General features: G+C 45.2%; 1 protein-coding gene across 3 annotated transcripts in view; it reads left to right on the top strand.

Moving 5' to 3' along the window:
* The window catches only part of SAMD4A (sterile alpha motif domain containing 4A), a 221,876-nt gene that overhangs the window by 160,683 nt on the left and 42,985 nt on the right, over positions 1-18,208 (top strand). For 2 of the 3 annotated variants that reach the window (XM_043919926.1, XM_043919927.1), the window contains exon 4: positions 6,779-7,042. The exons of the other annotated variant lie outside the window; for it this stretch is intronic. In XM_043919926.1, the coding sequence (XP_043775861.1) occupies positions 6,779-7,042 (264 nt within the window). The remainder of the gene's footprint in view (positions 1-6,778; positions 7,043-18,208) is intronic. 3 annotated transcript variants of the gene reach the window in all.

The raw sequence follows: 18,208 nt of genomic DNA, 5'->3' as shown, positions 1-18,208 counted from the left end.
GCATGATGTCACTGATTAAATACTCTAGGCTTGTTTTTGTTTTTAAATGTATTCTTGCAGTACTATTAATCTTTTTTTCCCCAAAGATTCCCACCACAGGGCCTCAGATTACTGGTTGTGGCACCACAAAACCAACTAAAGAAGAGGAACCCAGGGTCTAATGTTTCGCCACTGAGCTTTGCTAAAATGTTTGCCTTTAAAAAAAAAAAATCAAATGCCTAGAATTATGCATACAAGTGGTGTTAACAGAACTCCACTCTTTGAAAATGCAAAGCCTTTAGTAACAGTTCCTTAGATACTCTGAAATCAGTGTTCTCAGGAAAAACTCTTGGGATGGTGCCCAAAAGATGCTTGTTAAGCAAACCTCTAAACCAAGGGAATAAACAGAAACATTTCCTGCCAATAACTTTGAAACAATAGTGACAGCTATTTTATAACTGTCAATGGCTTGAACTTTTTCTCTTCTAAACTTGACAAGTATCAGACCATCTCCTGAAGCAAAACTCTCAAATTGGTGTATTCAGCAAAAGTTCTGATACTTCTGAATTTCTTTTGGGAGTAGATCTAGACAATGTAGTTAAAATAACACCATTAGCAATGTGTAAGTAGAATTTTCCGCATGTATTTTCGTAGCCTGTTGACACACACAATATGTATCCCCAGAGTAAGGAAATGGCTTGGATCTTTTAATTCAGGAAAGAAATTCTAAGTTAAATATTTTAAAATAATATGCAAATATTTGATTTTCTCATTCTGCTTTCTGAAATCCCTAAATATGAGCTGCTTTTTGTAAAGTTTAATTGCATTTGGATTGAGTTCTATCACATGAGCATCTAGAATTTGAAATATTAACAAAGCATTAAATTTTCCTGTAAGACGCCAGCTTGAATTAGAAGTGGAGACTGAGACTTCCCTGGTGGTCCAGTGGTTAAGACTTTGCCTTCCAATGCAAGGGGTGTGGGTTCAATCCCTGGTCAGGGACCTAAGATCCCACATGCCTCGCAGCCACAGAACCAAAACATAAAACAAAAACAATATTGTAACAAATTCAATAAAGACTTTAAAAATGGTCCATATTAAAAAATAATCTTAAAGAAATGGGAAGACTGGCTTAGGAAGAAAGAAGAGTGAAATTGCAAATCATGTCCATGTGGCTGAACTCATAAGGGCCTCATGAGGCTGCAGAGTCCAACCTTGGATTGAGAAAACAGGTTTCTGGGTTTGATGGAAAAGAATGATATTAGAAGTATGGGTGTACTTAATGGCTCTATTCAAAAGGAAGTCAGTTTCAGCAGCAGTCTTGATTCTAGACTCCAGGATAAAACACTGAGCCTGGAAATAGTTGGAAGCACACAGTGGGAACAGTGAGAAATGGTGGTGGGCTGAATTTGAGGAGTAGTGTTAACTGTGAACGGAATCAGAGGACTTAAAGCACACAAGTTCCCGAGGCCAATTAGGTGCCCGTGGGACTCAGCAAACACAGCAGAGAGCAGCAGTCATCTCTATCATTGGGTTCAGATCCCAGAAAACTGGGATCCCCATAAAATAACTAAACTTCAAACAGATGATGAAAAAAATGACAAAAAGAGCTGTGACTTCAGCAAATATAAAATAATTTGTATTTGATTAATGTTAATACCTTCTGCATATGTATCAAAACCATTTGTCGCACAGCGTTTCATCTACTAACCAGGCTTGGTGCATATAGGAATTCCCAGGTTCTTCCACCGCCCAGGGGCCCACAGCTCACGACGTAGGGATTATTGAATTATATTGCCTTTGGGGGCCTTCCAGCTCTGAAATGTTATTAACCTGTGCTCATAATAATTTTAAAGCATTACTTACATTCAGTGTATAAATTTAAGGAGAACAGAGAAGAATGCAATGTATCTTTGAACGATCTCCATTGCCGTTTATTAGGATAAAGTTTCAGTGTTAAAAATTAAGCTTCAGTCATCTGGACTGTTTGTTTATGGGGATCACTTCTCTCCTTGACAGTGAGGTGCAGTTCTTAACCTGACAGTGAACTGAGGAGATAGCTGGACCCATACCCCCAACCTTCCTCTTTGCACAGCCCCATTACTTGTCACATTAGAAGGCAAAAGAGGTAGTTATACCTGTTTTTTAAGAGTCTAACTATCCTGAAAAGTCTTTTCCTGCCTCTTATTTCAATAACTAAAAATCAAGGCAAAGTCAATTTTGGTTAGAGGAAAGGGGGAAGAAATCTGATTTCCAGGCTTTCAAGAAAATACTTAAAAGAACACAACCCAGCGCCAGGTATCGTATTTTCCCCTCAAAAAGTGTTGAAAGGAGTCTCATGAAAGATGCTTAGAGATGAAAAAGACATCATAATGTTAGAGGAGGTCGCAGACGGCAGCTGGCCCCGAACGGTATGACAGAGTTTATTACCAGATTATAAGACCCTCTGTACTCACATCATGCTCCTGCACTGCTGGAGCAAGATTATTTTTAGCTGCTTTTCCCATATTTCAGCTAGACTTGCTCAGTATTTGTTATTTATTTTTAGTTCACTTGAATTTATAAATGTTCCAAATACTACAGTACCCTATTGTCATATGTACTCATACATATGTATGTACATATGTAAGTGTGCTGTGCTGTGCTTAGTCGCTCAGTCATGTCCGAACCTTTGCGACCCCATGGACTGTAGCCCGCCAGGCTCCTCTGTCCATGGGGATTCTCCAGGCAAGAATACTGGAGTGGGTTGCCATGCCTTCCTCTAGGCGAGTCTTCCCAACCTAGGGATTGAACCCAGGTCTCCCGCATTGCAGGCAGATATCTGCGCCACCAGGGAAGCCCATGAATACTGGACTGGGTAGCCTATCTCTCCTCCAGGGGATCTCCCCCACCTAGAAATCGAACAGGGGTCTCCTGCATTGCAGGTGGATTCTTTACCAGCTGAGCCACCAGGGAAGCCCCATATATAAGTGTACATACCTGAAATTTCTTGTAGCGATTCCTAAAAATATAAGGGATATTGACTCTATACTCATTATTAAGTCTTAGCTTCAGTTTTTTCAAGAGCAAGGGTTACAGTGTTGCCCTCCTGGGCAATTATTAGAATGAATCCTCTCCCCCTGAAACATGCTGTCCCCTCAACCCTCATTATTATGAAGTCACAAATTCAAGACCTCAATTCTGCTGGAACTTGCCAACTTCTAATCTAAAGTGAGTTTTTTTTTTTTTTTTCAAATTGTGCTTAATTCTGCAGCATTTGAATATTACTCTGGGGCAGCTTAAGTCTGAATGGAGCGTGTGCTGTTGTCTGCCATGCAGCAGTCAGCCGCTGAGAACGTTCAGAAGGCCCGCCTCTAGCTAGAGTTATTCTGGGGAGACTAACACAGTGTGAAAAGCTTCTTAGAAGCCTGCCTTCCCTGCTCTCCCCTCTCTACTTGTAGGAAAAGGACTTTTATTCATTTATTTTCACCTGAATATCCATTCTTCCTCTATGTAACACCACTTCAGATGAATAGGTTGAAAAGAAAATGGAACGACGGGACAGCCATGCACCCTCTGCTCTTGGCCACCTCATTCATCCACCGCTGTGCAGTTTGTGGTCTTACACTCTCTCTGTCCACGGCATTTATTCTTTCCTCTGCTAATTTATGGCAATCAAAGTCCCCCAGCACATGAAGTAACACCAAATTTGGCTTTGTGATCACTGTTAGCTCCACCGAAAGATCTGTCTTCACCCCAAAGCGGCCCCGTGGGCAGATCACCTGTCACCTGCTCCAGCCTCCTTCCCAAAGGCCTCAGTCCCTTTTGAAGAAATGAGGCATTTGCCATGCACAGCTTGGCTTTCATGTCAGGGTGTGTCACCCTGACTCTGAATCCATGGCCCTCTCTGCAAAGCAGAAGCTTAGTGGGAGACATTTTGCTTGTTGCTACAGCAGGTTCACTCCTAAGGGGACATTTCTGACTTTGGTGCCAACTGTAGGAGTCTTTCTGATACAGACCCAGTGAGGCCTTAGGTAGAGAGTCCCTGGGAAAAAGCCCTGGTACCTCAGGTATAAGTGATTTTTATTAGAGTGAAAGTCGCTCAGTCGTGTCCGACTCTTTGCAAACCCATGAACTATACAGTCCCTGGAATTCTTCAGACCAGAATACTGAAGTGGGTAGCCTTTTCCTTCTCCAGGGGATCTTCCCAACCCAGAGATCGAACCCAGGTCTCCCACATTGCGGGCGGATTCTTTACCAGCTGAGCCACAAGAGAAGCCCAAGAGACAGAGACCAAATTCATGCCATATCCCCTGTGACCTCAGTCAAGGCAGGGGCATATGAAGAAATGGGTCTAGGTTTTTATGAATGAATCCCTATAACTCCCAGCAAGTTAGGTAAACATCTAGTGGATTCCTTGGACACTGACAGCCTCTGCAAGGATGCTTGTCAGTGGGGAACTAACATGAATTTTAAGAAAACTTTTGATGGAAAGAAGCAAATTGGCTTCATCAAATACTGGAATTCAACTGCTACCCGCGTGTGGTATTGTTCTCTGCATCCAAGGATGGGGACTCTCTTAGCTTATTATCACACTCATGGTGATGGATTCAGTTATTGCCTGTAACCAGGTAGGGTGCTAAGGGTTCCATTAGCTCTGGGTGTGTGTCTCTCTGGGAAAGGCCTGCTTTTATGGTTTGGGGCTCACTCTAATCCTGGCTGTGAAGAGGAGCCCACCCCCCACCTTTCCACTCTGGGCCCACCTGGCTAGCGCCATTCAGAGCACCCACCAGGTATTCTGAAATGGTTGTAGGGGTACCAGGAAGCAAAGACGTCTAAGCTGGAAAGTCCCATCACTTGGGGCAGCCCTGAACAAGTCCACCCAATTTTGTATAAATACTTAGACAGGCATGAAATGAATTTTCTGGATGTCTGGCTTTTCTTCCTGTTGGCTTCTCTCTTCATTTTTGCTGCTGCTTCCTTTTTATTTTTTATGTTTTCTTTTTCTGCTTTTTTTTTTTTTTTTTCTTTTTCTCTTGCTAATTCAGATCCAACCAGGTAGCAATGCATTTTGCAGGGAGCCTTTTAAAAGAGCTTCTTCCTTAAGTCTATTTAGCGGAAATGCAAGCTGTTTCAGCCTGTTAGAATCCAAAAAATAAAAAATGTTCCTTTGCATATTTTGAAGTTATTGATAATCCCTTGCCTTTGCTAGAATCTACCCAAATTAGAAATTTCTCAGGTTACAGATAGTAAAATTGGCAGCTCCCTTTTTTTCCTCCCTTTTTTGTTCATAAAGAAGTTTCTGGCCCTTCTGATTGTCCTTCTTTCACACACAAAGCTGCGCTTCTGGCCACATGAAGCCAAACAGAAATATGGACAGCAGGGGTGTGAACTCCATTGCTCTTGGGCCTGGGTAATGCCAACTGGCCATGAGCGGCCTCCCCACACCACTACTGTCTCAAACACACTTTTTGCAAACACTCAGCCTTTTGGCTCTGGTCTTTATGTTTTTAAGTGGGGGCAGGAGAGCCTGCTGTTCACATCTTTATGTGGATGCTGCCCCACCAGAAATGCAGTTTAACAGAAAGCAGAACTTCTCACACTGGGATGTCATGTCTGCTGGCTAAAAAACACCAGAAGGATTAATGCCAGCAAAGCAGTGCTAGTCCGGACTTGGGAGAGTAAATATCATACCTCATTGGAGGGGATAGAGCCCTACATGGAACTTAATGGCTTCCCTGAAAAATGTTTAAAAATGCATGTGGCTCGATTCCATGTTAGCACTGCAGCAGTCAAAATAAACTGGACCTGTCAGGGGCCAGCACAGAGAGAAAGTTATGAATAGACTTATTTTGTAAAGCTGTCACTTTACACGCCCAGAAAAACCAACCAAGGGTAACGTCGGCTCCCTCGGCGTTGATTTTGGTTAAATCCCTCCCTTGAATGACCTCAATTTAATTTGGCTAGTTATATGTGAGTTTTGTTGCTTTTTCCTGGTTTTCTGGAAAAGAAATTAAAAATGGGGGCTACACAGATGTTGCCTGCTGTGCGGAAGGGCTGCACATGCTGGGGAAAACTGTTCCCGGCTTACAGAGAGCACCCCACTGGCTTCTGAATGAAAGCCTTGTTACCTGGAAGTGTTCTCATGTAAAGTCTGGCATTAACCTGCAAAGCCAAGGGAGAGAATCGGCCCTTTCACATGCAGCTGCAGTGTCCCATGCCCTGAGGTCCCTGTTCGTCTCAGGCCCCTTTTTGCGCCTGTACCCCTTTCAGAGGTGACAGCTCCCCTGATTCCTGGTTGGAAGAACTAGTCCACTTCTGCTAGTTCAGCCTAGCCAAGATTGCCAACGATGAGTGGTCTGCCCTCCCCTTCCAGAAAGTCCACCCTAATGACATGGGTCATGTCCGGTTTTGTGTGGTCCCCCCTCCCCGCCCCACCAGAAAAAACTGGCCAGGACATGTTCTTTTCCATCTTGGCAGATCGCTACTTTGCCAGGCAGGCTGTCAATCCTCACCTGATTTTGGGGTCTACTGCTCTGAATCCTGATTTCCACAGTTAGAACTGAAAACAGATACCGACCTACAGAGGTGAAGGTCACAGGTGTGGGCCTTATAGGTGTAGCCTCCTTAGAGAGCCCAACTCACCCACAGGTACAGACAGCATCCTTTTTAACCACCCCAAAGGGAAGAGCCACCCCATGACCCCGGATGCAGCGATCAGACAGCGCCATCTCTCAGGGTTAAGAGGTACTGTGGGTTCTTCTGTGGCCCAGGCTAAAGGGGGGGAATAACCTATTTCATTTTATTTTTTTTTTTCCAGTTCTCTCAGGCCAGGCACACCACAGCCCTTTGAAACGATCTGTGTCCCTTACCCCACCCATGAATGTGCCAAACCAGCCTCTAGGACATGGATGGATGTCTCATGAGGACTTACGAGCTAGAGGACCCCAGTGCCTCCCATCCGATCATGCCCCCCTGTCTCCACAAAGCAGTGTAGCCTCTTCAGGAAGTGGTGGGAGTGAACACTTAGAAGATCAGACCACTGCTCGTAACACATTCCAAGAAGAAGGTAGTGGTATGAAAGGTGAGTGACAAAACCACCGGCAACAGAGCCCCTCCCTTGATTTGGAGTCAGAAGGGTGAGGAGAGAGGTAGTCAGCCAGGAGGAAGGAGCCCGCCCCTCCCCGGGCTGATGGGAGGCTCCTCCCTTGCCGAGCTCTGGGGTTGACCATGGCGGAAAGGGCTCGGATTCCCCTTCCAGGGCTGCTTGCCAAAACCTGGGAAGAGCAGGAGAGGTCAACGCCCTCCTTTTTCCTTTTTATTTTATTTTTTTTCTGAACGCAGTGACTTGCAGACAATTAAATGAGTCACAGCTGGCGGCGATAGCATCTACTGTTTGCACATCCGTTCCTTGGTCTGCCCTGTCTGTATAGACGTTGATCTGCTCCAGCCTTCTACCTCACTGCTCTGGCCAGGGAACCGTCAATAATTTAGCAAAACAAACCATAGGATCTTTTTTTAAAATCTCTCTTGGTGTAGAATCGTTCTGGTGCTTCCTTTTCTCTCTCCCTTTCCCTTTGATATCCAGAGAAACCTGCACACCCTTTTCTCTGCATCTGTTGAAGGGACATGAAAAAAATAACAGTGAGACTTGCTGACAGTGTTTTAAGGCTGATAACGGATTTGCATACAGGTGATAAAGACCTTTTGTGCAGCGTCAATAAATGTTCCTTCACTGCCCTGTAAATCTCTCCTCTTCTAAAGATACTCATCGAGAGATAGAGATTTCCAAATTATCCATGGTAGGTTCAAAGAGGATACGCACATTCTGTATTTTTAGATGCAAGTTGTTCAAGGGCTGGGAAGGCCTCAGGGAAAGATGCTCATCAGAGACACACTAATAACAATTTTAGATGGAGATACAAGAGCTAGTCATGCCCCTGGGACTATGATGCTGACAGGAGGCTCTGAGAGTGCCCTCATTGATGGTGTACACAATCCTGAGGTTGTGTTGTTTCTGATCTTTCCCTTGAGAAGGATTAGTGTTGACACAGGAGGCTGGGAACTGAGCCCCCTCCCCACCACAGAGGCGTGGCACAGAGAGATGCCCACTGCTCGCCAGGTGCTGGTTGTAAGTGAGCCTGAGGCTGAAAATGGAGCCTGTCAACCAGGGGAAATGAACCTGATGTGAAGCCACTTTCCTGGAGCATCCGTCCCTCCCAGCTGCTCAGGCCAGCATCCTCTCATCCCAGCGCCATCCGTGATGGATACTGTGCTGAGTGTCCAAAACAGTTGGGGCTCATCTTGATGTTTTTTTCTCTCTCAGGTGGTACAAATGGGTCATTTGAAGGTGTTTAACAGGCCTCAGAAGCAATGGCCCCTTTTGGCAGGGAGAGGGTGTGTGTCCTCTTATATATATCTTTCGTAGTTTCCGGGGGAATGTGTCATAATTTTGGAGACCTCCCAAAACCTATTTTTGAGTTCTGCGCTCAAGCTGCTGGGCCCCAGGGCATGGGCAGCAGGGATGGCTCAGCCATGCTTGGACCAAGAAGGGTGGAGCCAGTGTTTCTCTGGACTTGCTTCTTTCCGAGTGAAGTCGAGTGTCTGGACAAGTGGGGTGTCTGGACAAATGGTTTCCAAGACAGTGGATGTGAGGTTCTAACTGGTAACCATGGGAAGGAGGCCTGGCCTTCCTGTTGAAGGGCTTAGAGGGTCTTGTGGGAAGTCCTTGTTCTCCGGGACACTGGGTTCACCATCTGCTTAGAGGAGCTTCATCGTCTTTTCTTTCTTTTTTCCTTTGACTTTCTTTTCTTTGTTATCTTTCATTCTGTGTTTTTTATTCTGAAGCGCTCTGTATACTTTAGACATTCTCTCAGAGCAGGTGAAGGTTTGCCCATTGCATGCTGACTTTTAGAGATGAGAAAGTCACTACTCATTAGTAGTAGTGACAGTAGGCTTTTAAAGAGACATGAAGGAGAGAAAAATGGAATTGATGTCCTATCCCTGTTTAAGAGTAAGAGCCAAAATATTCCAAAGTTCAAGGAACATCCCGTGTTTCAGCTTCTTCGATTCCTTCCTTTAAAACTGGTGCGAATTGTCGCCTCAGAGCTTCTTTGATCAGAAAGTGATGCAGACAAGATTTTACATCCAAAATTGTCTTTATAGGCCCAAGACGAGTGGTCAGAAACGTGCTATTTGGTGATGGGACTAAACAGAGGACGCTCTTCTGTGTATATCCACCTTCTGCTGAATTATTGAACTGTCCCTGTCCCAAAGAATTGCAAGGGATTCAAAGTATAAAGTTCTTAGCAAATTAAATAGAAACACCTATTTGAAGGAACATGAGAGACGATGAAACGTTCTGTGTTTGGAAAAAGTATATTTGCGGTTCAGCTGATAAGTCAAGCTATAGAAACATCCACACCTGAAAACAGCGTCATCCCAGAGGGTCGGGGCCAGCGTTTGTGCCCCACGAATTCCCCTCCCCACCGCACCTGGTACCATCTTCCCTTGAAGGCCACCCCCCTGGGGACTCCTGCCACCAGATGCTGCTCAGAATGGCCTCCCAGGAGAGCACAGAAGCAGCCCGTAACAAGCCTACCCTAAGAGTATGTCATTCAATTCCCCTGTCCCAGAGCAGACGCCAGGTTCAATTTCCAAATTAATTCGTATTTTTCTGAGAAATGAAATCTGAAATCAAATGAAGGGCCTTTAAAGAGAGCCAGCTCTTCCTCTTGGATCCTCGTCTCTTCCTTTCTGTGACCGGGCCCTTTGGCAGGAGTGCCGGCCTTTTAAAGCCCCGTTCTGGTCCATCTCAGGATGCCATCATCTGATTGCTATTTTCCTACTCTTTAAACGCCCAGCTTACGAGAACAACATGGAATCTGTAGTAGAATCTGGAGGCGTTCCAAACCTCCCGGGGATGCATGTCAGCCCTCACCCCACACCTTGGGAAAAGAACAAAAATTCCCGTAATTGAGCTTAATTTAGTGTGAATTCATCTTTCTTGCCAGCAGCTGTGCATACCTTGCTGAAACGCTGTGTTCATCCTAGCCTTCCTTTCCATCCAGACAGATGAGCCAGGATTGGCTACACTGTCCCTTAGGAATGTGCCTCTTGGGTCAGGAGTGGGAAATACAGCTCAGGGCCCAGCATTCCTGCCCTTTTTATTTTTCACAAACATCCATCTCTCTTTTTGTCTTGGTGTCAGCGTTCCCTGCCAGGGATTGTCACTAAGTTCTCTCACAAGTAGATCAGCTCCTGCTCTCAGAGGATTAACATCATCTGCCCGCTTTGCTTTGTTTTTCCTTTTATAGTGAACACCCATCCCGAAGGTTTAAGTCAGCTCCAAGGCACAGAGTGGATGTCCCTGGCAGTAGGGATCTCAGACTAATATCTCAGGCTCAGAGAATCATGGGATCAGCTACTCAACTAGCAATTAATGAACAGAAGTGGGACCCTGAATGGGAATATGAAAGTTTCCTCTTTAAGATGCCTCACAGAGGCTACTGGTTATACATGTTTGGACTGAATATGCTGATTGTGGTTTCTAAATTCAGTTCTCCATATTCTTTGTGAAAACTTCATTGTGACTTACTTATTTCAGGGGAAAGATTCTTGATTCTAGGTTGAATACTCAATTATGTTCTTCTCTTCCTCTATATCACATGAATCTAACGTGCTCGCTTACCCTTCCCTCACACAAAGCCTTTAGGTGGCCAAGAAGAGGGAAAAAAACCACGCCCTTCTAAGAAAAAGAAATGGAGAATAGAATTTCATTGGTGGAAGAAGCCCATGTGCCCCTCCTATTAGCGTCATATCTTTAGAATTTTTGTGTAAACTCAGCACCTAGAGACTTCGAAGTCCAGGGCTGTTGCTGAGTGATGTGACTGTTCAATGGAAACAGAGACAAGGAAGAAAGGCGGGTTAACAGGTTTCATTTTTGTGCTCGTCAAGTCAGCTGCCTTTCTTGAGCACTTGCTGAGAGAGGCTTTGGAATAGTTATTGGGGAGACAGAGGTGAAGGAGATGGTTCCTGCCTCAAGGGACTCGCTATAATGTGAGGGGCCCAATGCATGTGCGCAGCTGTGAAAATATTTTGTCTCAGAGGCTCGCCCTGGATCGAGGCAGGCAGCACGGAGGGCCCTGATTCAAGTGGAGGGGAGTCAAGGAAAGTTGCTGGAGGGGGAGAGGCCTGGAGCCTCAGCTTGGAGCAGGATTACAGATTAGCCAAATATATAAGGTGAGGGAAGGGCATTCTGTGCGGAAGGAACAGTAGGCCTGAAAGCATGGTTATGAGACAGCTTGACCAAGTGCATCATCTGATGGCTTGAGGGCCCATGGGAACACAGTCTTGGGAGAGGGAAAAGCCAGATGCTAGGCTTTGCAAAAGACTGGGGCTTTTATCCTGATATTGAAGGAATGTAGCAGCAGAAATGAGCTGTTTAGATTTACACATTAGACATAGGACCTGAAAGGAAGAGTGGGAATTGTGTCAAGGTAGAGGACGGGGAGGGAATTCTGGATTTGGAGGCCAACTGAGAGGTGGGGGGTGTTTCCGCTACTGATGAATTTGGACCCAGCCGAGCAAAGGAGACAAAAGGAGTGTGTTCGTGGGGTCTTCGATAAGATAGGCTTGAGAGAGCTCTGAATTGAATGGCGCTGATTGAATGTAGACAGGGATAGATAGAGCAGGAGGAATTGAGGACGATGCCCAGTTTTTTGCCTGGGACATCTGGGTAGCCCATGGTATCATCAATAGCAAATAGTTAATAGGAAAAGAAACAGACTGAGGGGATGGAGTGGAGCAGGCTGAGTTGGGCACCTGTAGAAGAGTCCAGTGGAGGCGTGCCAGCCAGGGCCACACTGCACCATGCTCTCCCCTGGCCCAGTCTCCCCAGCAGCCCTCTCTCCTCTCCTCCCCTGTGCAGTTTTAGCATTCTGCCTCCCTCTGTGTAGTTCATGTGGGGGATTCACTAGGCTTCTGGCTAGCGAAGTAGATTTAGGCTAGTGAAGTAGATCTAGGACTTCTGGCTAAGTCCCATAGATTTAGGCTTCTAATGGACTTCCCTGGTGGTCCAGTGGTTAAGGCTCTGCACTTCCAGTCCAGTGGGGTGCAGATTTGATCCATAGTGAGAGAACTAAGGTCCCATATGCCATTGGATGCAGCCAAAAAGAAAGATTTAGGCTCCCTAGATGCTCCAAGATTTTCTCATTGCAGTTGTCAGTGTGAGAGGGGTAGAGGTGGGGAGTGGGATCTGCTTCTCTTGATGTGAGCTTCAGCCTCACCATTACAAATTAATAGTGGCTGGTATACTTAGGAGGCGTGGTGTTCTGTTAGTATAAAAATATAGGGGTAATTGAAACTTACATTGTTTGTCTATAGACATGATAAAGGCAAAATAAAAGCTTTGGTTCCAGTAACCTTGATAGAAACATAGCAGTTAAGAGTGGAGGGGACCAGTGACTCTGAAAATAGGCTCAGTTTTTCTTTTCTAAAGAATCTTTCTTCAATGAAACTTATATTTTTTCTCCATAGCAAAGGAAATATATTGCCTATTCTGAAATAGCTCATTTGGGGTTTTGAGTTATTTTTGAAATGTAGACCTTTGAACTTCTGCTTGTCTTAGAATGAGATTAGAAAAAAATATATATTGAGAAGTGTGATTTTTGTAAGACAAAGGAACCCATCAGAAACCTTTGTAAGAAAGGTTGTGAATCCGGTTTCTGAGGGTCATAAGGGTGTTAGTGACAGAGAGGGAGTGACATAGCCCTGTGTGTGGCTGGGACACTTTTCAGCACGGCTGTCACGGGAACAAGTTACTATTTTCTGAAAGCTGACTTTCTAGACGCCGTCTTAAATTCATCTAACTTAAAGGCCAGGATTTAGTAAATTTACTTCGCTTTCTTTATTTCCAAATGCCAACATACGACCTTTGTGGTTAGGTCCTAATGGGTTCAGACTTGTGCTCCCTCTTCTCAGATAGGCTGAGAAGCCCTGATGTCTTTGAAAAGCAAATCCCAGGAAACGCCCAAATTCTACCAGTCATGAGACTACCACTGTTCCTTACCAAATGTGTGTCTTCTGCTGAAGTACTTCAAGCACAGCTTTCAATATGGAACCCGGCCGCTACTGATGCAAAGCAGGCTGAGAGTAGAACACCACTTAGGAATGTCATAGCCAATGGAAACTGAGAAAAATTTAGTCCCTCTCTTTGTACCTAACCCTTCTAAGTGGTTATTTTACCCAAACTCAGCCATCCTGTGCCTTCCAAGACCCACACATGCTCCCCAGCAGCGTGGAAGCCAGAAGCCACCATGGACATGTCCAGGATGGTGTAGCCCTCTCTCAGCTTCACAGGGACCAGAGACCACGGAGCCTTCTTTCTTTTGCTCAGAGCCTGGAACAGAATATGGCTTCCCTTGTGACCCAAACAGTAAAGAATCTGCATGCAATGCAAGAGACCCAGGTTCAATCGCTGGGTCAGAAAGATCCGTGGAGAAGGGAATGGCTACCCACTCCAATATCCTTGCTTGGAGATTTCCATGGACAGAGGAGCCTGGTGGGCTACAGTCCGTGGGGTCGCAAGAGTCAGGCACGACTAAGCGACTAACACTACTACTACTAGTGGAACAGAGTAGTGTTGTTCATTCCGCTCTAGTCAAAAATACACACGGAAAAAAAAAAAAAAATACACACGGGCTCTAATTATCTTGCTGGTGCTGCTAGACTTCTGTTCTTCATTTTTGAAAGACATGTTTTCCTTCTGACTTCAACACTGAAGAATTAGTCCCTTTTTCCTCCTAAGTTCGTTCTTCTCTCACTCAAAGACCAAGGATGCGGTCCGGTCTTGAAGAGAAGGAGGGAGTTGCTTGAGATTAGCCTGGCTTTCTGTGGCGAATGGGAGCTGCTCTTCCATTGCAGTTTCCAGGACCACCACAGTGAAGCTTCTTATGGAAAATGAGGATGTGATGGTTCATGGTTCTGTTTTCCAGGGACGCTTTACTCCCTGCCCTTTATATCGCTCCCTGTAGTGGGCTCTTTGCAGTATCACTTCCATCTTTCTCTCTTGCTGGGCCTCCTTGTTTGTTGGATAGGTGCTGCACCAGCCTATTGACTTGAATAGTATTCCAGCAGGAGGCATTTGAGCAAAGCAGCCCAAGTTTTAATCAGAGCCCAGATTCTGTATAAGCTGGTGTGTGTACCACAAAGCCTCTCTGTGGCTGATTTATACAAACTCTAAAAGGTAAATAGAAATCAGTGTAATTGGAAACTTGATCCCATTGGTGAAGACCAAGAGGTAGAGAGGGCGTATGAAAGATGGGTGAAGTACTATTATCAAAAATGGCCCGGAGAAGATAAACCACTATGGACTGCAGCAGGACCTAGAGGAGCTTCATAAGGATGGACCCTGTGGCCCGGTGGTCTGCAAATGGATAACACCATTTTCTCCCAGAAACCTCCTACCCTTTGCCCTCCTCTTGTCAGTTTCCTTCACGGGCTTCTTTTCCCACACCTTCCTCTAAAGGCCCAGTGCTTCCAGGGCTCCACCTAGGCCCTCCCTCCTTCCCTGAGGGTCTCACCCACTTCTGTGGCTGAAACGACCACCATGTGCTACTGATGAGGGAAGTGGCTCCGAGCTCAGCCTCCTCTTCAGAGATCTTGATCAGTTGTCCTCCATCTGGATGGCTCAAGGCGATGACACTCAGCTGACCTAGAGTGGCATTCACCGTCTCTCTCCTCTCACCCCAGACCAGCTGCTCCCCTGTACTTTCCCACCAAACCTGCCTCAGGAGCTGTCTTAGGCTCCTTTCCCTCCCTCACTCCCTGTTCTTCCTTGATATTCAAGGGCTGTGGATTTATGTCTTTTCCTTCTCCACTGTCCTCCCCAGCCATCTCGGGGGGTTTGGATTTATCCCCTGACCTCCACTCCCACATTCTCCAGCCCTGCCTTGACATCAACAGCCTTCCCTGATCTCACATACGCATCTTATTGTGCCTCTACTGCTCAGATTTCAGCAATTCCTCCATCACCCAAGCATAGGTCAACTTTCCTAGTTTCGGCATTACAAATCCCAGTCATCTGGCCCCTACCTGTTTGTCCCACCTGGTGTCTAAGCTCTTCTCTAGCATTCACCCAAGCCTTTGCTTGGCCTGGAATGCTCTCTTGGATCTCAGCCTCGCTTATACACTGCTCCTGCTTCCTGAGACGGCTTCCTCGTCATGGTCTGCCCAGGGAGTCGAGGACTAATGCTACTGTGAAGCTACTCCTCACTCCCCAAGGCCAACCCAAATGCCCATTATTCTGTGCCCATTCCGCAGAACTCTGAGTAGAATTAGCACTTGTCCTGCAACTTTTATACATTTTTTTTGTAAGTTAGCCTTTCTTTTTGGATTAAAAACTCCTTGATGGCAGGGACATGCCTGGCCCCTATAACAGGCATTTAGTCAACATTGAATGAGCAGATATCAGGATGCCCACACTTGGCAAGGAAGTCAGCATATAGTAAAAGCATCTTTATCTTTTTCATACTACATAAGAGAATTGGCTTGTCCATCAGAAATGGCCCAGATGAAGCTAAACGACTGTGTGCCAGCCAGAGGCAGGAGCCCAGGAGGCATGCATGCTTTCAATCACGTATCCGCTGCTCCAGGAAACACCCCTGTTTGTCCATGTCTTCCAACCATAGCCACAGCTTTGCAGAATAAGAAAATAAGGTCTGGGGTTAAGTTAGCTGGTTCTCAGCTTTGCATCCAGCCATGTAGCATCTGGACCATGGGAAAGGACCTGAGCTTTTAGTTAGAGTTTGTCCCTGGCAAACATCTTAGGGAATCTAGCCTCCCAAGTCATTGGAATTCCTGGCTTCAGAGGAGTGAAATGGTCAAGGCACTCAGTTCTCTGGTTTGTTTCTCTCTTAATGGAGTTTTGTTTTAATCCCTGGCAAAGGAAGGTGCCTCACCACCAACTGGAGTCAGGGGGTGGGGTGGGGAGCAGAGGTTAGTAGGCTACGTTCTTTAAGAGGTGGAATTTCCTCTTCTTTGTTCATCAGTTGACGTTGTAAGAGGAGAGTGCACATAGCACTGAGCTAGAAACTGACCCTCTAGGGAGCAGATCAGCATGCCTGCCTAAGGGACATATGGCCAAGAAGAGCTTGCATTTCCTTGGAACAAATCCAGAAATAACTCTTTAGGAAGGTCTAACTCACCATGTTCTAAAGTTGTATAGGAACCTTTTCTAGGAAAATGATTCCCAGTGACCTATATTTTGATTAAATGAGTGAGCCAGGCTCTTCATCCCTCTAACCAGGAAAATTCTAGTTGTCAAAATACTTTTCTAGAAAGAAATGAGCACTGATTGGACTGAGATTTGCCACACCGAGATTTGCGCCCCACTCTCCCCGACTCTTAAAACACCATATTGTCATCTTGGCTTATAAAACAACCAGTTTGCAACATGATTTAGTAGCTCGGGGTTCTATTTGTCTTATCATCAGTAGATTTTGCACAATTAAGTTGTAGGGCATCCAATGAAAATGTAGCCCATGAAGTTGCCCCATACTCTTTTGTGACAGATTGTACCCAAGTGTGGCATTGGGTTACCCAGACTTCTTTGAATCGTGATCACTGAGTTTTCTGAACAGCTGCTTGGGGCCTTTCAAAGATGTAAACAGCAAACCTGAAACCTGATGACCAAACAGTAACATGTCGGTGGCCTAAAAGCTGAAGCTGTATCTATTTGTTGCCCACTCCATGGAAGTATTAGCATAACAGCAACAAAAACATGGAGGAGAATCAAGTCTAGTCAAAGAGCTCCAGGATATCACATGAGGGAAGCGAATGACCTGGACTCTTGATCCAACCACAGTTTGAGTTGAGGGGGATATAGGGGTTGGTCCTATGTATCTCGGGAAGCCCTATTTCTTTACGGTTAGTGATGGTCCCAGCGGGACTCTCTACTTGTCACAGTAGAATGAAGGGCCTCGAAGCACAGAATCAGTGATTTTTTTGCCTGAAATGACTGAGTCTTTTCTTAAAATGCCATTGGTTATCCAATTCTGTTTCTCCAGAAATTCCTCTTCTTTGGCCTTCATATGACTGCAAATCAAAAAGTAACCTCGCCAGGCCTCCCACTTTCCCCCACTTTATATTTTGAGTTTCAGGTGGTAATCCCATACCTACATTCCCTAAATCTAGATTCAGTTCACCCAGGAGGCAGGGTCTGATTTCAGAGTAGGCCAGGCCTCTTCAATTAATGCCAGTTGACTACTTTAAACATTAAAAAATTAGAAGGTTCCTACTTATTTTGTAGTGTTTATGGTCTCTGTCAGTGCCTCAGAATAAAGCACTTAGCAATAGACAGTATCTTGCAATCAACATGGTTAATACTGGGTAATAATTCATAGAAAACTTGAATAACGTTTTCCCATTGCTTCAGCATTTCAGAGGACTATAAAGTCACTGTTTATTCAGCCTTCCCATTGATGGATTATTGGTCCTCATTCTACAAAAGATGATACAGTATAGGGAAAATCTGGGAATCTGGCAACCTGGCTCTGGTCCCCGTTTCACCACATACTTGCCCTGTGATCTAGATGTTATGACTTAATTCTGTCATCTGTAGAATAAGCCAGGGGTTGGGGAAGATGATTCTAGAGACTTCTCAAAGATCCTATTGCTCAAAAACCCTGACAAAAAATATGGGCAAGTGCTTCGTTTTGGTTGTACTTAGAAAGGTAATAATTCTCCTGTGGGTTTTCAATACAGTTATTATTTAATTTTCCTAACTGTAGAATCCCAAACATGAGACTTATTTCAGATGTGCTTTGTAATTGATATTGGGTTGACATTCAAGGAGAAGGTCAAGGACAATTTCAGATATATGCCTTAGCTTGAAGAAATGGTCGGCAACCCGCCCGCCCCCCCCCCACCCCCCGCCATACACACACTGTGTGGTAGTTTAGAGTCCAGGATGCCCTGATTCCCACTAGGGTGTAGGAAGGCAGAAGAATGATCAGGCTAATGACAGTGACTCCACCCATGGTCACCCATGCCTGGTTTGTTTGTTTTATTTTCCCTATCACTGTGAAAGCAGTGGGAACAGCATATGGGGATCTGCATTAAACCTAGAAAGAAATTATCTTGAGGATGAAGATCATCGTATGTAGTTTAACACTCTAAGTCAGTTCTTTCTAAACTAACAGTGAAGTAGTCTGACTAAAGCAGTGAATCCTTGCCATCTGGGGGGTTATGA

Source organism: Cervus elaphus, chromosome 12, assembly GCF_910594005.1.
Source record: "Cervus elaphus chromosome 12, mCerEla1.1, whole genome shotgun sequence".
NCBI lineage: Eukaryota > Metazoa > Chordata > Mammalia > Artiodactyla > Cervidae > Cervus > Cervus elaphus.
The sequence above is the reverse complement of the archived record's forward strand: the minus strand, read 5'-3'. Positions and strand labels throughout refer to the sequence as shown.